The sequence below is a fragment of the Prionailurus bengalensis genome, chromosome F2 (genome assembly GCF_016509475.1).
Source record: "Prionailurus bengalensis isolate Pbe53 chromosome F2, Fcat_Pben_1.1_paternal_pri, whole genome shotgun sequence".
Lineage (NCBI taxonomy): Eukaryota > Metazoa > Chordata > Mammalia > Carnivora > Felidae > Prionailurus > Prionailurus bengalensis.
Window position 1 is genome coordinate 20,267,396 of NC_057353.1, and position 20,911 is coordinate 20,288,306.

Consider the following 20,911-nt stretch of genomic DNA (forward strand, 5'->3'; position numbering starts at 1 on the left):
TGGACTTGATGAGACAAAACAGAATACAAATGAATGAAAAAATGAAGGCGACTAAAAATATTAAATGACAAAAGGACACCAGTTTTGATAGAAACGACGCTACAAACAATCCCAATAACCACATTTTAAAAAAAAGTCACTTGGACAAAACTCGAGAAAAATACTGAGTGCTGACTTCTAGCTACCACTTAAAGCAAAAGCAAACTAGCCACACAGGAAATATTTAAATTCCATTCTCCTTTCTCAATTTATTTCACATTATATCATGTAGCCTCTTGAGTCATTTCTTCCCATTCTGCTGTTCTTGATATGAATCGACAAGTCTTAACTCCCACTTCTGTCTGCTGAACGGTGGGAATTATGACAGTATGATTTCTAGGCTTTAGAGAAGCCTCCAATGACTTTGCATCACCTTTCTGACATCCTCCTGACACGTCATATGTCTAAGTATACTGGACGCTGGAAGCTACTGTTTAGCAGTAAGAAATAAAGATGATGAGCAAAGAGGAAGACAGTACTGAGACTGTGATAGCTTTTGGTTAGATTTTGTTTAGATTTGTTGTTCCTCTTTATAAAGTAAACCAGGATGCCTGCTTCCCACAAATTTAGCTGGGTAGCCAGACACAGAAAATACTGTTACCACATTCGAGGCTATGTTTAGGCTGTTTATTATATTATTGCTATAAAGTAGCAATACTTTAAAGTAGAGAATTGCTTTAACAAACTATCAGAAGGAGGAAGCTTAAGAAGCACTTTCTTGTCTTCCCATTTACGTTTAAATATCCCCCCAAATTATTATGGGCTCAACCCACACAAAGGTCAAATGGTTAATGAGCTCTAGCTACCTCTAAAATGACTTCTGCTAGCTTGTGTGCGAAGTATTCTTTTAGCACACTGGCTTCTTCTCACCAGCCCACAAATGTAAAGATGAATATGATCATCGTGGATGCCAACTGGGTTTTTAGCTGAAAGGGTTCTAGGTCATTGGGGCGGCAGTGTTTTGTTCTAGACTTCTCTGTTCTCTGCTCCTTGTGTGTCCCTCTACGTCATTAGGTGAGCTGGCCTTGACTTTCTGCCTTTCAGCTCAATAGCCTAAATTTAATGAAAGCTCATTTTCAGTGTTCTCCATCCTTGGGCAAACGTTTACGTGGGGGTAACAAGGAGGGCAAGAAAGAAAACAGAGCCAGCTTGTTAGGAGGTAAACAAGTGCCCTAAGAAGCAGACCGCAGAGCATCTGTGAACCAAAGAAAACGGACGAGTCTGTGCCCTTGAGAGAGCTCAGCAAACCCCCCCCCCCCCCCGCCACCCCCAGCCCGTGCGCACCTGGCTGACCAGTTCGGGTATTCCGAGGGCTCGGTCAATCTCCTCCAGGCCATCGAAATTCCGCAAGGCTAAATAGAGCTGGTCCAGGAGAGCGCCTTCATCACTGGGCGACTCTGCTGCAGGATGTGGGCACAGTAGGTCGTCCGGAGAGCTGCCGAATGGCTGCCTGTGAAGACACAAACTTCACCGTGGGCCCCTGGAAAAGCCAGCTGGTCAGAGAACGCTTTCTTCCCTTAGGGACAAAAGGTGACCAACATCAACTACTGACTTCCGGGTCTGTGTAACACAACGCTCTACCAGCCAGAACAGAACAAAATGACAAGTCACAGTGACAGACACACTCTACTCAGTGCCAATCGAGGCATCTAGTGTATGGTTTTCGTTTTGCCTGCCCCCACTCTAAAGCTGGCAAAGCTGAGGCTCAGAGGGGTTAACCCACATGTCGGGGAGATCGCACAAGCAGACACTGCCAAGCCGTGATTCCTACACAGACGCGCGTGCTGCCAGGGCCCTCCTGATCGTTGCATTTCCACAAATCTACACGGATTTCTCAAGCATAGGTATGTATTCACTTTGCCCTGAAGTAATCAAAGGATTTTTCTGAACTTTGGTAGGAAAGACAAATTTCATTTAAACAGTCTTATTTCATACGTGGCTGTGATGACTCACCTGGGAGAGACTAGAGACCTATAAGAAGAAAAGCTGCATTAAGTTTTTCGAATTCAGCTGTCGCTAGACTAACTCTGGTCGGACTAATAGGAAACTTCTTAGTCATGCATAAGCAGGCCTTGCAAACATATTCATTAAGGCCCCCAGGAAGTGCGGCTCTTGGCCTTTCTGAGTCAACCAAAGTAGATCATGAATGTGCAGATTATATTATTATAAAAGGTCACAGGTGATATAATTGTAACACTAAACTCCAAACCCATGGTACATAAAACTCCTAAAATTTAAATTAAATGACAAGTTGTTTGTGGTGGGGGTTTGAAAAGTTTCTGAGTTACTTCAGTATCGAAAGGGAAAATGATACTTGTATTTTGCCAAAATGGTCTAATTAGTACTCTTAGAGTTACCATATGATGTTTTGGAGAAAAGAAAAGTTTACAAGTAAGTAAGTTCATTCTTAAGCAAGTGTGAATAGATCCATCAAGGGATGAAGTTATTTATCTAACCCAGTTTAATATGCCATGTTTTCTAAAGACAGCTTGGCATGCCACTTTGGCCTAGGATCCCGAAATGCTGACTATGAAAGCCAACAATTGATTTCCAACATTTGCAATCAGTGCATTAAAGAACAATTTATACTCTCCATTTATCCCCAGTAACTTGTGAGGGAAATCACCTAATTGAATGCGCCCTTCATGACACTGCTCACCTGCCCTTCCTGGCTCTAAGCCTGCATCCCCGGGCCTCCCTTGCCGCGGGCTACTACCACAGGCTGAGCGCGTGTGCTGTGCGGCCACCGGGTTCCACTCAAATGGTCCTGCCTTGCTAAAGGTAGCTAACACTCTGAGACTCGTGCTCTGGTTTTTGGGGGGCCTTTTCTAACCTGCCTCTTCTCATCATTGCCTTGCTCCTCAGTAAGACATCGTTTCCTGGAAAAGTCTCCCTACTGCCCTTCCTGCTTCTCTGGCATCCATGCTCTCCTGGAATTTAAGTTTTTAAACACAGATGTGATCAGATCAGTCTGCTGTTCCTACACTTAAGGAGTGGGAGGAAGGTGCAGTGTAGAAAAGCAGCAACAAGGAGGAGAAAAACAATAGAACCGCATATCACAGAAGCAAAGAGAGGAGGAAATTCTGCAGAGGAGTGACCAACATTTGGATGTGGTAAGTTTCACGAAAAGAGGTCGAGTCAGCCAAGAGTGGATGTTGTGTGTTTACCAAATCACTTATACCTGGGACCTCACTCCCCAAAGATGGTAGCTAGTTAAATGCATTAAAGTTATTTTCTTGGTCTGCCTTATTCCCTAATTTTCAACTTCTGTTTTCGGAAGCTTCATTCCCACACCAAACACGACCTCCCCACCCAGACCCCTCTAGATCCCCACTGCTGACAGGCTAAGGTGAAATCTACTCTCTTAAATCTAGGAAGGCTGCTGGGTTCCGCCTGAACCCACACCCCCCAGTCTTGCATTGGACTGAAACCCAGCGTCAAAAGGAAAGGGAGGTACGGTCACCCTCTGCAAGGCAACTCCACCGTAGGAAAGATACATCCAAAGCTTAAATTAAAAAAACAATTTCCAACATAATAAAATAACCCATTTTTGTTACATGCTTTTCTTAATTAAAAAAAACAAACCTCAAAGCAATACATAACACAGACTGAAACGTCCAACAGTACCTCCAGCTTTCCTACTTTGGTCAGGGCTCTTCCTTGTCAGCTCAGGCTGAGGAATCTCAAAATAATTCCCTGCTTATAGCCTCTCTCCTATTCTCCTCAGACAATGCTGTTAGGTTCCTTTTCCAAAACAAATTTTGCTGGGATGACTCAAAAATTCTTATTTTAGCTCTCCAGGAAAATGTCTAAGTCCCTGGACAGGTGGTGGTGGTGGAATTTAAGGACGCACACACTTTGGTAAAGCCTAGTCTCTACAAACTCAATGTCCACAATTTCCCCGTGAGCCCCAGCCACCCTGGGCAATTGATCCTTTTCCAGAAGATGCCATCTATGCCACTATAAGGCCAACACTTGTCATTCCATGCCTCGTCCTTTCTTTTCACTTAAAATCGATATTGGTATTGATGTTAAAATATCAACTTCAGACTGTACCAAGTGAGGAGATCTTAAGTCTCTCTGTTGGCCCAGTTCTTGAAACTGCATAGGCTCAGTAAGTTTCCAGTTGATGAAAATAAAGGGCTCCTGATCTAGCCAGGATATCGTATCTTATAATCAGAAAGATACATTGCATTGTGGTTGATATGATAAATTTGGGTATACCATGAGTTATATCACTTCCCTTAGAGATGTAATAATATGATTGGCTTATGGAAAAAATACCAATCCAGACTTCCAATCCCAACTTTATAAATGTCCCCCAACACAATGAAGAACTTATTCTCCTGCATTTTGGGCAATTACAAATAGAGTCACAATCTAGACAAGACAAGGACGAAATTCAGAGGAATAAAGGAAAGAACACACGCAGGCCATGGGCTGATGCGAAATGATTAAGTAACAAACTAGCAGAAGATAAAGCTATCATCAAAAGAAACCTCATTTCTTGAAATGTACACTTTATGAACTACCAAAAAACAGTAAGGATGGAGACAAAATGGGGAATAAGGGCGCCTGGGTGGCTCAGTAGGTTGAACGTCCAACTCTTGATTTTGGCTTAGATCCTGGGATTCAGCCTCGTACTGGGCTCATGCTGATAGCACAGAGCCTGCTTGGGATTCTCTCTCTCCCTCCCTCTCTGCCCCTCCTCTGCCCATGCATGCACACACACAATCTCTTAGAATAAACATTTTTTTTTTTTTAAAGGGGAATAAGGTCAATTCTGAGCTCTTGTTTGAGAAACCTGACCATTATCATCACTTTTCATGTTATTTCCAAAATTCTGCAGAAAAGTAGCAGCTACTACATGATAAGAAATAGACAACAAAAGAAACTTTATTTAGATGCATTTCAAACAAAAGAAAACCAAATTAACTCAGATTTTGAACTTAATGTGAAAGCAAGTTTTTCATGGAGGGCAGCTACTGTATTTGAAGAGAAAGCCACTTTTATAAATCCAACAGAAATCTTCAAAAAATCCTTTATAAGTTTTGGGCTATATTTTATTTTACTTATTTTGATAAATATATCAAAGCATATTTGATAAGTATGTCAATATATCTGCACTGACAGCACAGAGCTGTCACTCGATCCCACAAACTGTGAGATCATGACCTAAGCCGAAATCAGGAGTCGGACGTTCAACTGACTGAGCCACCCAGGGAGCCCTGGCTATATTTTAAACATCTTTTTTACATATGACATCGAGGAAAATAAAACTCAATGGAACTACAGAAAATGCAAGTTCAACTATAAATAAATGAGTAAGAGAATTATGTTTGAGATTCAAGGGCTAACCTATAGTCTTCTGGAAATGTGTACTTAAACTAAGCTGGGTTCATAAAACATTAAAAACTTACCCCTAAGTAGGCAGTAAAACTATAAAATGTTAATGATGATACTTAGGGGAGTTAAAAAAAGGGGCGGGATGATAAAGCACCGTTTTTCTTTTCAAAAGAGAGACATAGTCAAAACCTTTGTTATCCATCACTTCTGAATTTCTATGACAATAAGATTACCATAAAGTTGGCCATAAATTTCTTCCAAACTGAATTATTTAAAATAAAAGATGGGGGGTAAGCGGCTGGAAAAGCTGAAATGACTTTAGAAGTGATGAACACATTCTATTTTGTCCACACAGTTCTCATACAAAGAAACCTGACACAGCGTAACCAGAGCAACGGCAGAACAGGGTTGGTGCCCAGACCCAGAAACTTGCACAGCAAACCGAACATGCTTACATGGTGACTGGGCTCCATACAAACTCCGCAATTCTTCCATTTTTGTTTTAACAGAATGTTCGTCTGTTTGGGCAACAGGGAAAATCCTAACTTTGTGCCTAGTATTCTCTGGAAACTAATCTTTGACATTTCACCCCAAAACAACTATCAGATGCTGCATTTAACTACCGTACTACATTTCTATTATGTGCAAGTTTCCATGGAAATGGGTGGCTCTTTAACATATCAGATAAACATATTTAGAAACAGCTTAACACTCACGGACTCCATCAAATTAGACTCAAAGAACTGGGAGGACCCCGAAAAAGTACTGCTTCCAAGTTATTACTACAGTGGTTATTTGTGCGATGCTCTACTCCCAACAGACCCGGTGATGGAAGCTGCACGCTGCCTTGGTGGCTGGTCCGGTGAGAGCCACAGTGACTGCACGCGGTTCTTGCTCTGTCATCCTTCTCCTGCCTCATTTCTGCTCAGAGTGCAGGGGGAGGGCCAGAGATGCAGGCATCTTCTTGGGTCTCTCTCAAAATGCAGAGCCCTGGGCCCCACCCAGACCCGCCTGTTAAGGAGACCCCAGACGTGATTCAGAGGCACCGCAGGCTTAAAAAAATACTAGTTTCTTCCCATGATGAAAGGAATACAGTTGGTAAGTGAGCCTCCTCCTTTATGTACTCGAGACGGTTAGTAAGCACTTTCCCTGGTCTTTTGTTTCGGTGAAATAACTAGCGCTCGACTTTTTCTCAGATGTCTTATTGCTGGGATCTTATTCATTTTCTGATACTTTGGGGTTTTTTTTTTTTGTTTGTTTTTAAACTTCACTGAATCTTCTGAATCCTTTACTCTCCTTTAAGATAAGGGAAGGAAAACAGACAGGTATCATACCACGCTTCTGAGCTGTGCAAAGCCCACTATGATAAAAGCGTTACATCTCAGAGTAGGACTCACTCTGAAACTTGTAGTTTTAAAAAAAACAAATAAGAAACTCTGAAAATGTACTCAACTCTTATGAAATTTCAAAAACCTTGCTGACTTTCATTATCTGTGAATTAGATAAGAATATTACATAACTTTAAACCAGAATAATCTAGGACAATAAACCAGGACAAAACACTCAGTCTGCAGTAGGGTCCTCATGGAGCCTTCAACCCCAGCTCTTTACATGTGGGCCTCAAGGCCAAATTGCTACAGCTTGTTTTCCAACAAGTTTACTTCCTGGAAAACACGGCGCACACCCTTTCAGTTCCCACACCGCCTTCTGGCTTAGGCTCCCATCTCTCTGCCTGGGGAGCTGCTTTGTTCACCCAACCAGCCAAGCAGGACCATCACTTAGGCCTCAAGTCTGCTTGCAGTTAGTGCACTGCTAAAAACGAGATTATGCAGACGACATAACTGTGACCTTGGCTTTGCAGGGAATAATGGAACTCTCAAAGAGGCAAACACAAAAACAAAAACCACCTATGAGCTAAACCTTGAGCATCCCAAGCTACTGGTGATAGGTGTGTTTTTATCCATAGAGCAGTTACAAGAGCTGGGGCTCTGGGCCAAAGCAAAATAAAAGCACTAACTTGAGGCTGCTGGACTGAACAGAGGGAACGTGGAATGGACCCCCCACCTCTGGCAGAGAGCACTGCAAATTTGCTTTTTTAAGAGAAGTTTCCTCAATTTCGACTCTAGATGTTTCACCAACCAAGATCAACTTAAGAACTCCCAATGCAAGATTACCAAAATACTCAGGGAAACAGGCCATACTGAGGGAGAGTCAATACTGGAGTTAGACCTCTATGAAACCTAGTTATCAGAATTACCAGATAAAGAAATTCAGAAAATAATGATGAATGTAATGCTTAAAGATATAAAGATGGAATCACGGAAATAAGCAAATAATGAGACTGAAAAGTAGACCTGGCAAATAAAACTTTTAGAAATAAAAAATGTGGGGCGCCTGGGTGGCGCAGTCGGTTAAGCGTCCGACTTCAGCCGGGTCACGATCTTGCGGTCTGTGAGTTCGAGCCCCGCGTCGGGCTCTGGGCTGATGGCTCAGAGCTTGGAGCCTGTTTCCGACTCTGTGTCTCCCTCTCTCTCTGCCCCTCCCCCGTTCATGCTCTGTCTCTCTCTGTCCCAAAAATAAATAAACGTTGAAAAAAAATTAAAAAAAAAAAAAAAAAAAGAAATAAAAAATGTAACTGGATTAAACATAGATGAAGAAGTAATTAATGAACTGGATAATAAATTAATTATCCTGATGTACTGAGAGACAAGGAGATAGAAAATACATGGATTAAGAAATATGGAGGCTAGGGGGCACCTGGGTGGCTCAGTTAGCTAAGCGTCCAACTTTAGCTCAGGCCATGATCTTGCTGAGTTTGTGAGTTCGGGCCCTGCACCGGGCTCTGTGCTGACAGCTCAGAGCCTAGGGCCTGCTTCGGATTCTGTCTCCCTCTCTCTCTGCCCTTCCCCTGCTCACACTGTCTCTTTCTTTCTCTCAAAAATAAATATGTATACATATAAAAAAAATGGAGGGTAGAATTTAAAAAAAAATCCAGCATAGAAAGAGAAAGTGTAATATGTCTAACCAGAATCTCAGAAGGAAAGAATAAAGAAAATGGAAAGGGACAGTGCTAGAGATGATAACATGAAAAACATGAATCTACGGGGTAAAAACAAGTAAAACATGCCAAATACCAAGCAGTATAAATAAATCCACACCCAGACACACTGTAGTGAAAGTGCAACACATACAGTAAATACAAAGAATATTTCAAAAGCAACAAGAGAAAAGATCACCTACAAAGAAACAAAATTTGACATAATCAGAAGCAAAAAAACCTTAAAACAAGATCACATACCATTTCCTTTTCCAAAAAACTTTTTTAATGGCTTAATGCAAAAGTCTGAATTCTTCAGAGCGTGGTATTTAAGACGTTCTTTTTCTTTTTTCTTTCTTTCAAATTTGTATTTAAATTTAAATGTCAGTTAACATATAGTGCAGTATTGGTTTCAGGAGAATTCCGTGTTTCATCACTTATGCATGTAACACCCAATGCTCAGCCCAGCAAGTGCCCTCCTTAATATCCATCACCCATTTAACCCATCTCTCCACCCACCTCCTCTCCAGCAACCGTCAGTTTGTTCTCTATCACTAATAGTCTGTTATGGTTTGTTTCCTTATCTCTTCCAACCCCCCCTTTCCAAATGTTCATCTGTTTTTGTTTCTTAGGTATTGAAAACCTTCTATAAATCTATTCAATTACTAATCTACTCTTCCTGCCAAATCTTCCCATACTGCCTTTACTGTATATTTTTTAAGTGGTGATATATATGTCACAGAAAACTAGACTATTCCCCGTTACCCTAAACATACCGTGTTGTTTCTGTAACATCCAGGCCCTGATTATGCTGCTTTTACCCACTGGGCTGGCTTCCTGCCATGTCTACCTCCTGAATTACACCTTTCCTTCAGGATTCTGAAGCCTTCCCCGGTCACCCCAGTTGGATGATCTCTTGTAATTTGTTTGATTTCTCTTATACCATTTATAGTACAGTACATACTACCTTATAGTTATTAATGTACATCTTTTATTTTCCAACTAAATTATAACTTTTTAAAGGTATGCCCTAGAAGTAACTGATTTCTGGATTTCTCCCTCCCCTACCCCCTCACCTCCTGTCCAACAACTGACGATTATAGTCTGAATATGTGAAAACTGGTCAGGACCCAACTATTTAGAAGGAAAAGATTAATTTCTGGCAGAGGTCTAAAATAAGTTACCAGGGTGCCTGGGTGGTTCAGTCAGGTAAGTGCCCAACTCTTGATTTCGCTCAGGTCATGATCTCATGGCCGGTGGGATCGAGCCCTGAGTCACAGAGCCTGCTTAGGATTCTCTCCCTCCTCTCTCTCTGCCCTTCCCCCGCTCATGTGAGTGCAGATGTGCCTGCTCTCTCAAAATAAATAGACATTTAAAAATAAAATAACTTCCAGAACTCATGAACCACTGTTCTCTTGGAGCTCCTGGGTACTCAGGACTCACCTGTTTTGGCTGGCGAAAGATGCCTGGTCTATAGGCAGGATGCTTTCAGGCCATGGGGCAGTCTGATTTGGGGGAGCTTGTTGTTGGCTATACTGCGGTCCCCCCATATTCATCTCTAATTCAGATGGCCCTAAAGAGAGAAGACAAAAATCAAAAAACTTTATAACCTGTAATCAAGAAAGTGCCTATTTCTGCTATGTAATATATAGAGAAATATCTGGTTTATGGAAAATGAAACAGACAGATGTGGGTGCCTGGCTGGCTCAGCTGAAAGAGCATGTGACTCTTGATCTCAAGGTCATGAGTTTGAGTCCCAAGTTGGGTGCAGGGATTACTTAAATAAATAAATAAGTAAACCTAAAAAAAAAAAAAAAACAACAAAAAACCAGATGTAATAATATTTAGGTGAAAATAGTAAGACCAAATTTAACAAAGGCAATAAACTTCAAGGCTTTTCACTCACTTTAGGGAACATATAGAGTGGCAGTTCTAAACTCTTGCAAAGAGAACCTTTTACATTCTTCAAGAAACAAGCTTTAGTTTATGTGGGTTATATCTGATTGACACTGTATGGGAAATTAACACTGGAAAGTAGAAAAAACAATTATTCCTTCATTTAAAAATCATTATAATAAATCCACTATATGTTAATATAAACAAGAGGTTTTTTTTTTTTTTTTTTTTCTTTTTTTAAATAGGCTTCACACCCAGTGTGGAGCCCAGCACAGGGCCTGAACTCAATGACTGAGATCAAGACCTGAGCTGAGATCATGAGTTGGACACTTAACCGACTGAGCCACCCAGGTACCCTGTAAACCAGATCTTTTAATGAAAAATGAAAAAAACCCTTTTACTGGTATTGTTAACATTAAAATTTTTTTTATTTTTATTTTTTATTTTATTTTTGAGAGAGAGAGAGAGTGAGCAAGCGAGCACGCATGAGTGGGGGAAGGGCAGAGAGAGAGGGAAACACAGCATCCGAAGCAGGCTCCAGGCTCTGAACTGTCAGGACAGAGCCTGACAAGGGGCTCAAAGTCACAAACTGAGATCGTGACCTGGGCCGAAGTCGGACGCTCAACCGACTGAGCCACCCAGGCGCTTCTTGTTTTACATCGTGAGGACCACTTGAATGTGGTTGACAGATTTGACAGAGGAGAGCCAGAGCATCCTATGTGCTCCCACATTCCACCACACAGCATGCAACTATGAGAGAGGGGAGAGTGAAGAGGGCCGGTAGGGTCTCAGAATTATTATGGAAACAGTTTAGTCTTGTGGACCTCCTGAAAGGCTTGGGGTCCTGGATCATACTTTCAAGAAGTGCTAGATCACTTGTTCTTGAACTTTCATTCACTGTAATTCAGTTAGCTCTTCTAGAAGAAAGGGGGTAGAACAGCAAGAAGGCTCAGGCAGGTCAGATGTGCCCTTTCTTAGTTCCTTTTAGAGGTTTAAAGCTAATGGATGACATGAGATTTTTAATGATTTTATTGTTGTCATGTGTAGACCAGACTTCCATTACAAGAGACAACTTTCTGTGGAGTTCATGGCTTTCTGAATTTATTAAAAATCAAAGAAATTCAGTTACACAATAAAGCTCAAAGGCCAGGTGAGGTGCCCTTCAATAAAGAAACATGGAGAAAAAATTAAATTTCTGGATATGAGAGATTTATTAATTATCGTGTGTGTGTGTGTTTAACTTTTCAAGTAATCTCTATACCCAACATGGGGCTTGTGACCCTAAGAGTCACATGCTCTAGTAACTAAGCCAGCCAGGTGCCCCTTAATTATGATATTTAAATGAATGAATCAATACATTAAAAATTTCCCAGCTGAATTCTGCATGAAAATCTGGTCATTTTCAGCATTTTTCTATAAAAGCCTTTCATAAATTACATGAATTTATGTTTGGAAACCACTCATCAATTTGAAGTACATTCTCTGTAGAAAGGCTATCTGAATGTCACCTCTCAGAAACAATAAGCCAATATGTGCTGAGCAATTACATAACTAGGTAAGAAAGCGGATGCCAGAGGTAGGATGAGAATTCTGTGTTGTCTTGTCAAAACAATCCTGGTACCTTTCCGTTAATGATTTAGCTCTTACTCATTGTGCAATATTCTAAGTATATGAAAAAGTACATAAACATGAACTTATCTGAATTATGCTAATGTGCAAGATTTAGAAGAAGCTTAATATGTCAATGATTAAGAAAATAATCTCAAGTATGAGTCGTACAGACCATTATTTTTTTTTCAGGTAACAGCTTTACTGAGACCTAATTCACGTGCCATACAATTTACCCGTTTAAAGTATATGATTTAGTGGGTTTCAGTATATTTGCAGAGCTGTACAACCATTACGACAATCAGGTTTAGAACATTTTCATTCTCCCCAAACAAACCCGCGACCATTAGGAGTCACTCCCCAGTTCCCCCAGACCCCCAGTTCTAGGCAACCACTTACCTACTTTCTTTCCCTACAGATTTGTCTATTCTTGGCATTTCATATAAATGGTGTCATATAATGTATTAGACCATTAATTTTAATAACATGAGAACTGTATCCGAAGAGAATTTTAGTGATCCTCACATTTTGTGAGATGCCCTAGAAGACCTCGTACCTTCAGTGAGGACCCTGGAAAGTCTGGTTTAATAGCCTAGGATGGTGTCCTAAGAATCTGCATCTTAATGTCCTGCGAGCATTCTGATGATCACCCAGAGTCAGGAACCACTACGGTAACGCTGAGATGCTCCTTACGACCATCATGTATGTAACACTGGCAGTGTGGCACTCTGATTCACTCCCCACGAAAGTTGAAATTAGAGAATTTGATACAAATAAAGCACCACAGAGGTAGTTACTTCTCTGATGTAACTGGGAAACCTTTGAGACTCTAGGATTCTATACAGAGTCCCAGCAAAATCGCACTTACGACAGCTTGACATGGGGGGAATCACCTGCAAATGAGGAGCATGTCTGCAAAGAACTTTTGGAGCGGTTCGTCTCTTCTAAGAAAGCACAGAAATGAAAAGTACAGAGCACTAGAACTACCTTACCTATATTCATGACCTGAGACTGAAGCATCTGTCTTTGGCCAGGTTGGCTGTTGGGTCTCATGGGGATGCTGGCTGTTGGGTTCCGAATCATACCTCCTTGGATTGGCCGGTTCAGGGCACCGGTGGTAGCAGCACAGGTGACTCTCACAGCAGAACTCTGTGGGGCCCACTCCCCAGATGGCATAGTGGGCCGGGAAGCATTACTACCAATCATTCCTGCAGGCAAGCCAAAGGAAACTGAGAGATGGAGTAACTGAAAACACAGTCAGCATGTATGAGCACTAGACGATCTTACTCTGTGTAAGACCATCACTCTGTCTACACAGCCCAATAGTTAATGCCTTCATTGGGACAGACGTGGACCCTTGGCTAAGCAACAAGAATTGGCAGTTTCTACAGTTTTTCAGAGCACGGACTTGCCACTCTCTATAGTTCGGAAAAGCTGTTAAAATTGTTCCCATATGTACTTAGAAACAGGTGCTGTGGCGTGTGGAGAACCCCAACTTCCTTCCTCAGGAAGTGAATCACATTAGCTGATCTACACGTCAGTGCTTTACTTTCCAAAAGGGAGGTGAGGCTAAGAGAAACAAGGTTTAAACTCATAGTCAATACTCTAATTATAAATCCAAATCACAGAATATCCCGTGAAGCCAACGTCAGATTTTTAAATCCTCAAATCCTTTCCAGGGTACTCTGATTTGTTACGCTTCAAAATTGACCAAGGTAGCCTCTAAACCATTGAGAAATTACACGATCTTCCTACCACGGTTTTTTACAACCAAGGCAAGGGAACTCCTACTTATGGGGGACTTCAGTATACCTGGACCACCACATTCCTGATTATATAGATCTAGAAGGGGTTAGGGCACATTGGTAAAGATCCCTTTACACCCGAGATATTAACAGTTATTTGGGCCACACACAACAAGAAGAGCACAATATTCCACGCAGGCTCAAGTGTTTGCTCTCTCTGGCCTGGCCCTGGGATGTGGACAATGGCCAAATATTTGCTAAGACTTGATATTCTAAAGGGGATAAACTCCAAGTGAGAACCCTTTGTTTTGAAATGCTGAACGACCGATATATAGAAGTTCTGCTTTCAAATAGATGGCTTGCTTTCATTTACTTTCATTGTGATAACTAAAAAGAGGGTATATTCAAGAAATGGAGAAAACATGTATTATGGGTGGTTTCTCACTGGTGAAATGAGAATGTGCTACATTAGGATGATTAAGAATAAAGGCTGATTAATTAGACTGAAAAGCTTAGAACAATATTATAGTAATATATATTTAAAAAACCATTTGAACATTACATTTGAACTACACAAATGTACTATGGGAGAATAGGCATTTTATTTCTCCAAAAATCGATTACCTAAATAATATAGCAAGATTATATAAAGTCTAGAAAGCAGAAGGAAAAATCACCTATAATTCAACAATATTAATGCAATCATAATAACTGGGGTCGAAGTCTCTTTCGGTCTCTTTGTTTTTGGAAACGAAGCAGAGGCACTATATGACCCTCACAGTCTAGATCGCCAGGCTGCCCCGACTTGAAAATAGATGTATCCTTAAATTTCTTCTTCAGATTCCTGCAAGAACTCAGATCTTCCTGTGTTCTGCTAACAAGGAGGCATTTTTAAGAAGTCATTGGCTCCTTTTCTGTTATAGAATGTTGCATAAATATTTTATGTATATAACTCAATACTCTGCCTTAAAATATAAAATGACTGTGGCACCATTTCTGTGAATCTATAGATTAGTGAAGTAGTCAGGGCCTGGAGCAGTAATAGTTGTTGAAGGAATAAACTATTTTAATATAGCCCAGTACACGTTTCTCCACGAACCGCTTGCTCATCAACAACCGAAAATAAATAAATCCAGCTTTCCCCCTTAAAATTGAGCTCTAATTTCAATTAGCTGTCTAAAATGGCGATGTGTATACAGAGATGACAGACTAAGCTAGAAGAAAAAAAAAACAACCACCACCACAACAAAGAACTAAACACCCACAAATAGAAATTCTTTTTATACTAGCTACTTCTTTCAATGCCTTTGTCTTGAGCACTTCATCTTGACAAAGAAAGAAAGCTGTAAATTGTGAGCAGTTCTTCATTAGAACACTCAGCGTCCTGCTACTGTGTCCGTGGTAAATAGGTACAGGGTACAGGACAAGGTGGTGATGGCAGTCAATGCTGCTAAGATGGTTTCTAGCCTGAAGGAGATGGGAGTTTAGGAACATGGTAGCGGCTGGGACAGCGGTCACCACTTAGGAAACGCGCTTGGGCAACCTGGCAGACACGCTAAGTTGCAGCAGGTCAAGGTCCAAACCAGAGCACAGGCAGTCATGTATCTTTGAAAAGGGAGCCCTGGATCAGGTACGAAAAGGCCAGACACACTACCATTTAAACTTATTTTTAATGAATAGTTTTCTGAAAAACGGTATCATTTATAGGTATGAAACGTTGCCTGAACTTTAAACCTGCATTCTGAAATTCTTCAAAAACAAGTCATCAATTAAGAGGGAGGCTTGGGATTATCAGCAGATTACATGAGATGCCAGCAACTCATCAAATCATCTTACGTGCACCTCTATGATGTCTAGGACTGTAAACTGGAATAGAAGTAATCAGCCTATGCTATAGGTTAGTGATCAGAAACCCTATGAAAGTAATGATCACAGAATAAAACAGTAAGCTTACTGGAATGCTTTCCAATGCTTCACATGCCAGTCTCACAGTGAAAATTTGCAGAATTTTCTTACGTTCAAATATTACTTTCTAACATAAAAAATTCCATTTGAGAAATTCGACTAGTTTGATGTGGCTGAATCATTACGAAATTAAATAACTCACCAATAAAGTAACAGTGCATTTGAGCCCTTACCTGTGCTACTGTTCCCTAAATTTCCTTGGTTTCCTATCATCCCTTGATTACCCATCATTCCTGGCTGAGGTATCACTGAGTAGGGACTATTGTTTCTGATTGGTGGGAAAGGTCCAGCACCAGTTGGGCTTTGCAATGTGATGTCAAGTGGTAAGTTCTGGTTTGGCAATAACCTGCCCAGTTGCCCTGGTCGTGGGTTATTAAAAGCTAAGGAGAAAACACATGAAAATTGAAGGTTAATATAGGATAATGGAAAATAAAAAGTAACAGAAGCAGTAGGGAAAATGCTGTCTGTAAAATATCAAAGCTCTGCACCTCAAGGACCAAAGGCCTACATCAAAGACAAACTCACGTGGACTCATAATTTAGTCAACAAGTCTCCAACTTAACTCTCAACAATCTTGCAAAAAGAGAGAAAAAAGGTGTCTATTACTTATCATATATTTCCTCCCCAATACTAATTTCTAACATTCAATCGTATTTGCTGAGCAGACCGCTCGTATGGTTTCGTCCCTGTGTTACATTATTTGAATTTAGGAGTATTGTTCTGTCACAGCTATGAAGCTATAAACATGTCCTGCACACAATCCCAAACCTAGACATGTGTGCTTTGGACACATCATTTTCTTAACTGGACTTTCCTAGGAGTAGAATTAGCTTACAAGTATCTATTCACATTGCAAGTTAAATCTTGTAAGTGTGATCTCTGCTACCTGAAGTCAGTATTAAAGCTTTACGGCCCTGTCTAATCTTCTAAATACAGCTTCTTTAAATTCTGGACCTGTTTAGATTTGAAACGATTCTTACAGTTGACCAACAAGAACCCACGGTGCAGTGTGCACTATCCAATCACACAACCAGTAGTTTGATAAGAACATTATTAAATTTTACAAGTATACAGATATTGTAAATGACAGTTTATTACTACTTGATTAAACGATATCAAGTATTTCCACTGAATTACATAAGCATAGTATGAAACAGAACATTCAAAATAAAGAAATAAGTTCTTAACAATTAATAACAAATAAAATATTTAGAAGAATTAGGGCTTGGAATGGAAATTATGTACATGCTTAATCATGACTCCCTCAGGTTTTGCTATTCAGTTACTAGTCAATAATCTGATTTCCATTAGGAGGTACAAATGGAGGAGAAACCATGAGTTCCCATGCTGCCCTTCATTAATGCCTCTGGTTAATGAGCATAAACTCTGTAGTATGCTTCTTACTCACTTCCCAACTCTTTGACTTTGTGATCTCCCATGGTTCCTAACTACTTTCCATTCCTCATGAAGAGATAACAAGCAAAAACTATTTTGTTTTACCCCTTTTGGAATAATCAAGAATCACTTGAGAAAAGGTCCACTAATTAAAGATTATTTTGTGATTTGGTTGGTGGTTGCCATTTTTGGTTTGGGAATAAATGCTGAACAACGAATCTGATTGTACTTGACGAGGGAAAAACCATTCTGTTCACCGAGTTAACACTGAAGAGGTCATCTATCTTTCTATAAATTATATCTCTTTGTAAGGGAAAGATATTTTTTCCCATTCAAACTATTGGACTTTAGGTAACTACTGAGTTTGTAAATTAAGTGATCATGGTGAAGAAGTAATTCATGTTAAACTCACAAAAATCTAAAATAAAATGTATTTTATCAAATAGTCTAAGGTCTTCAAGCTTTATATCAAATTAGCCAACTTAAAATGCACTTAGAAAACGTTTATGGTAAAGTTCCATTTAAACTGATATTTATAGGACGATTCTTAAGAGATAGGATATTTTTAATATATATAGCCCATTCATGTATGATGATTAAATAGTAAGAATTTTTAATAGCATATCACTCCTAAAAAGTCAGCATAACTCTCTAATTTTCTATATTTCCAGTATCTAGTCATATCTAGACATATATAAAGTCTATTTTAAGCTCCATTTCTGAAGGCAGTAGCTAAAATAAAGGGAAATATGACAATCATCTAAAGAACTTTATCTATGTAGGTCAGTCTCCCTCCGTGTTGATTCAATTAACCATAAGAGAATGCTGGGAAAGCCATGTTCACTAGAATCCATTTTGAATAGTGTTTTGAAGAACCAGGACAGTAGATGGTGCTATTTGACCACAAAAACATTGAAGTGACTAAGCTGTTTGTATCAGATTTTAATAATCACTGTTTCTAATGGTGATTATATGGGAATTTCTTGGCATAACCATCAATATCTCATACTCACTGCTCTGTGAAATTCGCAATGCTGTTTTCTGGGCTCCAACAGGTGTAACAGGACTGTTTTCAGCTGTGAGTTGCATGAGGTCATTGATGATGGCTTGCTTGTCAACTGATCCAGCAGGGGCGCCGGGCCTCGTGTCTGGGAAAAGCTGTGGTAATTGACTATTCTGCAAATCATCCAAAATCTCTTCCAGGTTGTCCAGCTCACTGCCAGGCTGCAGTTAACAAACGGGAGAGTTTATCCAGTCCTACTAGAGAGTGGGCACCACGGGCGCATCTGCAATTACAGACCTAACTGGCATACGGCACGGCCACGGCCAAACAAAACATGCTGACGCACACACATCCCGCAGGCCTAACAAGTTCATCGATCATCTTTTAAAAAATTAAATTGACGAAGGCCGAATAACTTAATCTCTTAGTCCTCAACCTCCTCATCTAGAAAAAGGGAGGTGACTGAATTAGAAAGCTCCCTTCCGGCACTGTTTCACTGGCAATTTATAAATTCCCCTTTATTTTATGCTGATAATTCAATTAATCACGAGTATGCAGATTTCTAATTAACTCTGAGTGTGCTATAACTTACAGTCCAGGTCTAGGTTTTGTGGTTAACTCTGCCTAGGAAATCACAACAACAAAAAACTGCTATAAAATGTGATCTAAACTTACAGTAAATCAGTATTTTGTAAATGGTCACTTCCTTTTTGGACTTCTTTTTTCAGAGCAGGGGTAAGACACGAAATAAGCTCAGAGAAACCATGAATAGTTAAACGTTGCCTTTTCAGTTTGACTGGTGTTTTTTTTCCTTGCTTGCACTTTCAGTTTCAAAGGACAGTGGCTTTCTCAGCCACTCACCAGTCTAGGTGACAACATGTAGGGAAGCAGGATAAAACACGGTGTCCCCAAACATAGCATCTATTAAACCTGACTTCACGGAAGGCAGAAGTAACGTTTCTTAGGGTTTTCCTTTTACCGAAATAATTTCATTTCCATTACAACATCAAAATAGTAAGATAAATATTACCACTATCTCATACCTACTACTCTTCTTCCAAAAAGCTCAACTTATTTTACGTTCTTGTAAGTAGAACCTATCTACGTGCCAAGTATTTAAAATCGGGCTGTGTGAACTACAAACGAAAGTGGGTAAGTTAAATGTTAGAAGCAGTTTCTAATGAAGAAAAAGTGGTAAGAATGATTTCTTGGATGTGTAGGTGGAAACACAGAAGTTAGGCAATTTCCCCAAAGTCCCTGGGTGGACTTCAAGTCCTTCACCATGACTAAACCCTTTGTCGACACGGGCAATTCAAATGAAATTGTTTACATCTGATACGAGGCACACTTGAAACAAATGGCTCACAGTTTTATTCTATGTAGAACTCCTATTCCCCACATAGAGGCTGGATTTGCTATGGTTTTTGCAATTTATGGCATACGTAATATCTGTATGGGAAGTCTTGGTGGATGTATTTCTCAAGTTAGGAAGTGACATTTTATTTGATTCCTTGCTCAGCGTCAACTAGCTTCGTACCACCTTGGAGATCCACTTTCTAGGAAGCTCCCAGTGTGTTGGCTGGAGCAATCACAGACCGTTTTCTAGTTAGATTGGCCACGCATCTCTAACAAAAGATGGAGGCATCAAACACGGGAAAGATACATCCTAGATACGGGTTAGGTTCCAAAGTTAGCATCCTAAAGCACAGACAGACACAGACAAAATGACCCTTAAAACTTAATCCTCAGGAAGACACCTCAATGCATCACCACATCCCCTCCCTCTCCACGGGCAACATGGCCAGTTTTTCCTCCAAGGTGAAAGCACACTGGTGTGTCTTCAGCTGAGTCCTAAATGACAGAGTAGGGGCTGTGCCGCATTTAAAACCACGTAGCTACATTTCCACAGTCAGAGCCACAAGAGAACCCAAACCTAGAAAGCTCTTGTCAGCCACCTCAGGATCGCTCTGTAGGTACATACTTATTGGGAAAAACGGTAGGCAAAACTATTCACGCTGCTTAACCATTTCATGGCCACCGCTTCTTCTGAATGAGAACAGACGATTTTATGTAAATCAAATGACATGTAAAGTGACTCCACTGTAAATCTATGTCGTGTTTTTGCTGAATACAAAAGGTGTAAGTAAACATTAGTAGGAACATTTATTTCCCTTCAAGGATAGTGCCTAGAATATAGTAACGGACACTCAATCAGATGAGTTCCCTTAACCATACTAACCTGGAATTTAAGAAAACGGCCCAGGATCAGTGAAATTTCCATTAATTTATCACGAAAATATATATATGTTAAAGTTTATTTATTTTGAGAGGGTGAGGGAGTCCCCAGGAGGGGCAGAGAGAGAAGGAGAGAGAGAGAATCCCAGGCTCAAACCCACCATGAGATCATGACCTGAGCCGAAATCAAGAGTCAGATGCTTAACCGAGGCACTTAGAAAAATATTTCATAAAAATGTGTGATAAATATCTTTATAACTGTATCATTAAACTAAAGAGATAACAAAGAGGTTCTAATAAACTGAAGTTTATTGCTGGCCTATGAAACCAAGTTTCCCTACTATGCTGCTGTCTTGTGTATTTTTTTTTTTTTTAAGTGGCCTTTAAAGCTCATTGTGTGTGTGGGGAGAGGGTAGGGAGTAAAGGAGGTGGACTGAAATAATATGATACTTCTCGAAAAAGTTTCACAGATTGTCTTGGATGAGAAACAGCCAACATAAATCGGTTCAGATAAACAATAATAAATATAAAGTATATTATCCTTAATGGATGATTTTCTATTTGCCCCCAATCCCAGGTATGTATGTATAAAAGAAAGTTTTTACAATGTAGATTTACAACAGCCTGTGTCTAGACTCCTAC

At 40.2% G+C, this 20,911-nt stretch overlaps 1 protein-coding gene across 9 annotated transcripts in view; it reads right to left on the minus strand.

Annotated features, from left to right (window-relative positions):
- Nucleotides 1-20,911, minus strand: part of NCOA2 (nuclear receptor coactivator 2) — a 293,750-nt gene that overhangs the window by 19,648 nt on the left and 253,191 nt on the right. For 7 of the 9 annotated variants that reach the window (XM_043601180.1, XM_043601175.1, XM_043601177.1 and 4 more), the window contains 5 exons: nucleotides 18,045-18,255; nucleotides 15,810-16,016; nucleotides 12,919-13,134; nucleotides 9,866-9,995; nucleotides 1,324-1,489 (listed from right to left, as the gene is read on the minus strand). In XM_043601180.1, the coding sequence (XP_043457115.1) occupies nucleotides 1,324-1,489; nucleotides 9,866-9,995; nucleotides 12,919-13,134; nucleotides 15,810-16,016; nucleotides 18,045-18,255 (930 nt within the window). The remainder of the gene's footprint in view (nucleotides 1-1,323; nucleotides 1,490-9,865; nucleotides 9,996-12,918; nucleotides 13,135-15,809; nucleotides 16,017-18,044; nucleotides 18,256-20,911) is intronic. The other 2 variants (XM_043601182.1, XM_043601183.1) reach the window with 1 other exon arrangement.